The sequence below is a fragment of the Myotis daubentonii genome, chromosome 12 (genome assembly GCF_963259705.1).
Source record: "Myotis daubentonii chromosome 12, mMyoDau2.1, whole genome shotgun sequence".
Lineage (NCBI taxonomy): Eukaryota > Metazoa > Chordata > Mammalia > Chiroptera > Vespertilionidae > Myotis > Myotis daubentonii.
Window position 1 is genome coordinate 23587270 of NC_081851.1, and position 7570 is coordinate 23594839.

Here is a 7570-nt window from a genome sequence, read left to right on the forward strand (position 1 = left end):
AGTTATATTGTGACTAGAGTTCAAAAGCTTTATTTCCCATCACCATATATTTGACCCCTTTACCCTTTTCATCCTCCCCCACCCTGGATCAGTTTTCTATGGCTGTGTAACAGATTACCAGAACGCTCAGGGGTCAAGAGTCCAGGCACGAGAGTCCTCCATTAGGGTCTCACAAGGCTACTGGGAAGAGTCCAGGCTGGACTCTCCCCCGGAGGCCGGGCTGGGGAAGAATCTGCTTACTCAGGCTGAGGGCCCTGGGTGGCAGGACAGAGGCTCCAGCTGTTGGCTGGGGCTGCCGCCGTTCCCCGCGCCGAGATCAGCGCTTGCTATTGGAGCTTCCCCAGCAGGCCCGCTTACTTCCTCCAGCGCCAGGAGAACCTGCAGTCCGGTGAGGAGTTTTAGTGATCACAGGACATCCCAGCAAGTCAGATCTGTCCCAGGCTCGCGGTGCAGGCGCTGCAGGTCCGCCACCGCGCAGCAGGCGGCGCCGGGCTCGCCTCCTCCGCCCCCGGGGCCGCGCGCCCTGGTCCCCGTCCCGCGCCGTAGGCCCTTCCGCGCGCCGGCGGCCGCGATGGCGGACGTGTCCGAGAGGAAGCTGCAGCTGTCCGTGCTGCTGGCCTTCGCCTCCGGGGTGCTCGTGGGCTGGCAGGCGAACCGGCTGCGGAGGCGCTACCTGGACTGGAGGAAGCGGAGGCTGCAGGACAAGCTGGCGGTGATGCAGAAGAAACTGGACCTGGCCTGAGCCCGCGGGCCCCGCCGCTCCCGCGCGCCCCCTCGCCGCGCGCCCCTTCGCCTTGCCCGCGCGGGGCCTCCAGCCTGAGCCAGGCTCCTCCGCAGAGCCCAGTGCCGGTGAGCAGTGCCTACAGCGGCTCCAAGTCTACGGGAGACTTGGGAGCGGGCGGGGGTCTGGGGCGGCTCACAGGAGGTGGCTTGCTCCCACGGATGCCAGAAAGAGGAGGGAGCTTTGTTTTCCCCAGTAACTTGCTCTGGTGTCTTAGCTCAGTTCATTGCCTGTGTTTGCTGTGAGTTACTTACCACGTGCAATGTCGCTGCATTCAACTTAAAGTGTAAATACTGCGGAAAGCGAAAGGAAAAAAGAAAGAGTGGACCGAGGTGTCCCTGCCACCCTTCCCCCTCTCATCAGTTTTTTCAGCAATGCCCTTGTTAGCACCGTAGTCCTTGCATCCGTGTTTTGCACTCTCCAGTCTGAGTCCCTGGGTGATCCGCAGCCTGGCAGAGTGGAAAGGGGAAGGGCCTGGAAGTCAGGAGCCTTGATCTAGTCCTGGCTTTTCATCGGGGCTGTGCAGGCGCCGGGGTGTCCGTTTTCTTACCTGTAACACCAGGTCTTGTAGTTCATGGTTTAGCTCTACAGTAGGATAAGTTGAAGTTAATGATTATTTCTCTCTCTTTTTTTCTCTTTCTGTTCCCAACAGCTTGTCGAAGATGGATAGAAATCATCTGTCCTTACACTTTATGAATCAATTTTATTTTTAAAATAAAATGTTAAACATCTTTGAAACTTTCATTAAATTAAAAGGACAAGGGGTATCTTGCCTGCCCTGCAGTTCACTGTATCAAGAGATCTGCACGCTCAAAACTGATCTATTAGCATTTTTAAGCAGATACCTTGTTTCTTAAGGAATCTATGCTAGTTCCTGGGTACAACTGCAAAGCAGAGTTGGCCTGGGCATGGTTATGAGTCCTTTTGGTCAGTTTTTTTGTTTGTTTGGTTGGTTTTTTTACTGAACCTGATGAGAAAAGCAAGAGGCTGTGTAGAAATAACTGGGGTAAGAGTGCTGTATATAAGACATTGGCACTTTCAGGAGCATGGAATGTGCATGTGAAGGAGAAACCCTCTTGAATAGAGAGAACTTAGTGATAAATCCAAACTATATGTAAAAATCAAGAGTGAGGAACCAAGTCCCTGGTTATTGTGGATTTGCAAGAGGTGTTTTCTAGAACACTGCCCTTGCTTGTCCCTCTAAAGATTAATTTTTTGTCTTAGCCAATTTAATAGCAGCTCCAGGTTAACACCAGGAAATTCAGAAAAGTTGTTTCCACAGAAAGCTTTAGTTTATCCATCTCACTGGAGCCGTTATGCTTTGTTAGTTCCAACCTTATGTTCATTCTGTGAATGCAGCACTCAGGGACTGGCATGCAGGTGCTGGGAGCTCTGTCCCATCTGGGCTGCAGGTTGCTGAAGTATCCTCATCGCCATTGCTCATTCCAAGTCACTGAGAGGCTCCAGAGCTCAGGCTCTTTGAGACAGGACAGGTTTCTTAAGGCACGTGGTGCTTCCTGGCGTTTCCCATTACAGTGTACTTACATGGAGCCCCCTGACACACTCATCTCCCTCTCCTGTCTCACCTCAGGGCATGTGCTGCTCACCCCCCAAGTCCTATCCAGGTGCTTATGTGGTTTCAGCCACCCCATGCCACTCCTAATCGTTCTCTCGTTTTCTGCTTCCTGCCTCTTCACACTGGCCCTGTGTCCCCAGCTCTGTGGTGGGCAATTCCCTTTGACATTGGTTCTGTCACCATTTCTCCCCTAGCCATCTACCCCTTGCCCTACATAAATGTGTGTTGGTTTTTCCCCAAAAACATTGTCTCACGTGGAGATGTGACTTTTTCCATGGTAGCAAAATTGGCAATGGAAAGGTTGGGAGATAGGTTATGATGCCAGTCACATACCTTGGAAATAACAAACTGTTCACTCATGGAAATACATGTTTCAGCAACCGCTCCACCCCTCCCCCCTAGTAATTTCGATGATGATGCTGTTCCAGGACTCACAGGAATAAAAGCTTGTAATTCTGAATATGGAACAAAAATATGTAAAATTGAAGTCATATTTCTACCTGAGGTGAACAAGTGTAATATACTTTTTTCATCCTTCTCACTGCTCATACTTACACATATATATAGGGGGGGTATTTTTTCCTTCAACATAGAGTTAAATTTTATTCATTTCCATTTAAAATAAGCACATCCCTTGCCCAGCCAGCATGGCTCAGTGGTTGAGCGTCGACCTATGAACCTGGAGGTCACGGTTCGATTTCCGGTCAGGGCACATGCCCAGGCTGCCAGCTCCATCCCCAGTGTGGGGCGTGCAGAAGGCAGCTGATCAATGATTCTCTCTCCCTCTCTCTCTGAAATCAATATATATATATATATATATACATCCCTGTAAATCAGATACAGAAAAATTTTTCCTAATTTATTTATAGACATTTAAAATAAGGATTTCATAAGTGGATTGTCAGTGTAATTATTTTTTCTTTTTGCTTACCTCTTACAAGATCACTTAGAAGTAGTGATTTAGTAATCCATTTTAAAATATAGCATTTACCACTTTCTCATTGATGACAAACATTTTAATGGAAATACTTATGTCCTGCTATTCAAGCGAACTTAAGTATTATGAGCCATACTGGAGAAATTAATTTAAAATAATGACATGAGCTGCAAAAAGCAGATGGTACCCACTGTTGACCAGGACATGAACAAAAACCCATACCCTGCTGGTAGCGAATAAATCAGGACAAGTGTGGGAAAACAGGCAGTATCTACTAAACCCGAACATATAACATGCCGTGTGGCCAGCATTGAGCACATGTGTTCCCACTATGTACATATGTAAATAGTAGCACTAGGTTGTAGTAGCCCTAACCTGGAAACTGCCCACTGTCCAGCAACAGCACAAGGAATGAGTCTGAGTCCATCACAAACTACAACTATACACAGCGATACAGGTGCATCTCACCAACATGTTGAGGGAAAAGCCCGACATGCTGCCAGGGCACAATGCATCATCCCATCGCATAGTTCAAAAGGCAAAGCCAGGTTTTGTGAGCAATTGGGGTCATGTTTACTTTTGGTGTGAGGGGGGTGGACTGGGTGGGGCCTAGAGCAGTGGTTCTCAACCTTGGCTGCACATTAGAATCACCTGGGAATCTTTTTAAAATCCTGATTTCTGGGCCTGATTTCTGACCCTCATGAGGCCCTTGTAAGAGGTAAAATCAGGATTTTAAAAAGATTCCCAGGTGATTCTAATGTGCAGCCAAGGTGGAGAACCACTGGCCTAGAGGAGAGACTGCTGGGGTGCTTGTCATGTTCTGAATCCTAATGTGGGGGAGTGACGTGGGGGAGTGTTCAGTGTGAAAACTGAGGTGGGCGCTTGTTGCCACTTTAAATTATACTTGAAGAAAAAAAGTACACGAACACCATGGCCACTGGGCCAGTGGCATCACTGTGTGTGGTTCTGAAGGAGCCTAGCGGCTTCTCGTGTGAAAGCTGAGCTCCGATCCTCATTCTTGTTCAGTGTAGTGGAGCGCGGGGATTGGTTTATAGGATCCAGTCCCACTTGGGGAAATGTCACTGCAGTCTGAGAGTAGATGTAAAATGGGGATGATTACTCGCTCACAGGCTTGCTGTAGAACAGAGTCCCCATCCTCACAGAATTCAGGATGGCCACGCGCAAACCTAGAATGAAAAGTCAGCCACACCCCACGTGGCCAAGAACTAGAAACTGCCCTTTGCAAGGAGCGGAGGCAACAGAACTGGGGGTCCCGGAGGGCGCAGAGGAAAGCTGTCCTTGCGGTTAAGAGTTTAAGGTGCTCACATGGTATCAGGTTGGTTTAGCAAAACTGGCATCAGAAAGTAGTGGCATAACACTCGGGCCCTGCAGTCACGTGGCAACACTGAGACCGTGGGACCCGTGGACGTGCGTTTTCCAACGACGTGGGAACCCCCAACCGCCACCCCCGCCTCTGGGTGCCGGTTACAGACGACCACGTGGCGGGGCTGAGGGCTCCGACCTGCGGTGGCGGGGTAGGGGACAGGACCTCCTCCAGAAAGTCTCCCCCAGCCCGGGCAGCATCAGGCTGTGCGACCAGCGCCCGGTGATGGCGTCACCCGGTGACGTCACCTAGAGGGGCCGCTCGCCCGCTCGGAGGCGAGGAGGTGCAGGCTGGGCGGCCACGCGCCTCCCTGCAGCCCCTGCAGCGCGGCGGGAGCTGAAGCTGCAGGTCCGACCTGCTGACGCGGGGCCTGGACAGTGCGGGGCCCCGGCGCTGGCGGCGAGCGCGGGGCCCTGAATCCCGGGAGCCGCCCGGACCCAGGGGCCTTCCCAGCTAGACCGCTCCCCCCACCAAACCCGGGTCTGACCCTCATCCTCCCCGCCAGACCCCAGGGGCCCAACCTCCCAAACGGTGACCTTTGATTCTGTGCCTGCCCTCACCCTAATATTTCAGTCTCCGAGCCTGACACCTCCCTGAACCCCCTCACCTTTGAATCTAATCTTTTAACAGGAGCCATTGCCAACCACATCTGGCCCAGCACCACTCTCCACTCTCCAGTCCCCTTTCCCGCAGCCTTCCTCCATGGAAGCTGCCTTTGCTTCCCGTGAACGCAAATGAAATAGGATTAATCAAAGAATATCTCCACCAAAGACCTTGAACTAAAGAAGAAATAAAGTAACTAATATATATGAGAAACGTTCACTTCAAAGGTAATGAATTGCAAAGGAAAGATACCTGGAGCATTTAAAAAATCAGTATTCAGTACTGGGGAGGGTGTGATGAAACAGACACCGGATAGCACTGCTCCGAAGTACAGGGGGCAGCCTTTCTGGAGACAGTTTGACAGGATGTAGCAAATATTCAGGCTCCTGGGCTGGATGATTACATTTCCAGGAATTTATCACACATAATAATCAAAAAGTTGGGCCAGATATTAATGTGTAAAAACGTTCATCACAGTGTCACTCTTTTTAATATATATATATATATATATATATATATATATATATATATATATATATATATTAATTGATTTCAGAGAGGAAGGGAGGAAAGAGAAACATCAGTGATGAAAGAGAATCATTGATTGGCTGCCTCCTGCACGCCCCCTACTAGGGATGTGCCTGCAACCAAGGTACATGCCCTTGACCAGACTCAAACCTGGGACCCCTCAGTTCAGAGGCTGAGGCTCCATCCATTGAGCTAAACCGGCCAGGGCTGCAGTTTATTTTTATTTACTTACTAGAGGCCTGGTGCACAAAATTTGTGCAAAGGTAGGGTACCAAGGCCTGGCCGGCGATCAGGGCCGATCTGTGGGGCAGCGGGTGGGTCAATCCGGGGGCTCCCGCTGGCACCCACCTTGGCTGGCCTGGTGCCAGTCCCGCCCCCCACTGCCACCACCGGTGGCCTCCCTCTGCAGGTGACTGGTGGGGAGATCAGGGGCCCCCTGCTAGCACCCGCCTTGGCTGGCCTGGGGCCTGCGGGTTGGGGGCAGCTCCTGTGTTGAGCATCTGCCCCATGGTGGTCAGTGCGCGTCATAGTGACCAGTCAATCTGCCGTTCAGTCGATTTGCATATTAGGCTTTTATTATATAGATTTTTTAATCCTCACCCGAGGATATTTTTCCATTGATTTTTGGAGAGTGGAAGAGAGAGGAAAAGTCAGAGAGAAATATCAATGTGAGAGAAACACATCGATTGGTTGCCTCCTGCACGCCCCTGACCAGGACCCCGGCCAGGGAGGAGCCTGCAACCGATATACGTGCCCTTGACCAGAATCAAGCCTGGGATCCTTCAGTTCACAGGCTGATGCTCTATCCATTGAGCCAAACTGGCTAGGATGCAGTTTATTTTGAAATACATAAAAAAATAAGGCAGACTAATGAATAGATGGATCAAATAAGTATAGTAAAATGTTAATGGTAGAATCTAGCTAGTGGGTTGTTCACTATAAAATTCTTTCCACTTTATTGTATGTATCAATCATAAAATATTGAGGAAAAGATAAAATTTTTTTCCCTAGGGTTACATGATGTTTAAGAATAAATATGACATTTTAACATCTCCATTTATTATAGGTTGATAGTTTGCTTTCTGAGTGTCGATTGAAAGGAGCTCTACAAGCCAGTAAAAGGCGATATATTTACCAAAGGTAAAGCATACTCAATGTTATAAGCTGCCCAAGAACTGTACGTGCATTGCAATGAGCTGTGTTTATAGCATTGAAACTGAGGCATTATTTCTTTCCTTTTTTTTTTATTAGTACAATTTCCTTTTTTTAATTTTTTTTAATTTCTAAACCCAGTTGGATTTATTCTTATAAACTTTATAAGCACGTTGTAGCTGAGGAATAATCCTAAAGTGATTCATAAATTTGCTATACTCTAGCTTCCACATATCCTTCAACAAGATCTCAAAGAAAATACAAATATATACTCCATTATTTTTAAATAGCAAAACAAATAAAACCAAGATTAATAAAAAATGAAGCTATTAAAATATAGGCTAGGATGTATTTATTCTTTTAAATCTTAAAATAGTTTTAAAGATCTCATTTTTAATTTCTTTAAAACAGAACTAAAATAATTAATTTGCCTTCTCAAATGTTTTCTTTCAGAAAAAAAATAAGGCTGAATTTTCTGCAACCATTTCTCTTAATTGCTGTTCCATATATGCCACAGCATAAAAAGAGATTTTCATTTACTCAAAGCGAAGTTTGACCAGAAATAATTAGCAAATTGTTAGAAAATAATAACTATAAGAAAATTGATAT

At 47.9% G+C, this 7570-nt stretch overlaps 1 protein-coding gene and 1 long non-coding RNA gene across 2 annotated transcripts; both read left to right on the plus strand.

The window, feature by feature from the left end:
• Positions 1–363: 363 nt before the first annotated feature.
• Positions 364–1512, plus strand: MTLN (mitoregulin). Its single transcript, XM_059659162.1, has 2 exons — positions 364–849; positions 1434–1512. Exon 1 carries the CDS (start codon positions 572–574, stop codon positions 740–742), a length of 171 nt encoding a protein of 56 aa, XP_059515145.1. The 5' UTR covers positions 364–571; the 3' UTR covers positions 743–849; positions 1434–1512.
• A 2690-nt stretch (positions 1513–4202) lies between these two features.
• Positions 4203–7570, plus strand: LOC132213779 (uncharacterized). The gene is made up of 3 exons (XR_009448062.1): positions 4203–5508; positions 6876–6949; positions 7415–7570. It is a non-coding gene; the product is annotated as an uncharacterized LOC132213779 (long non-coding RNA).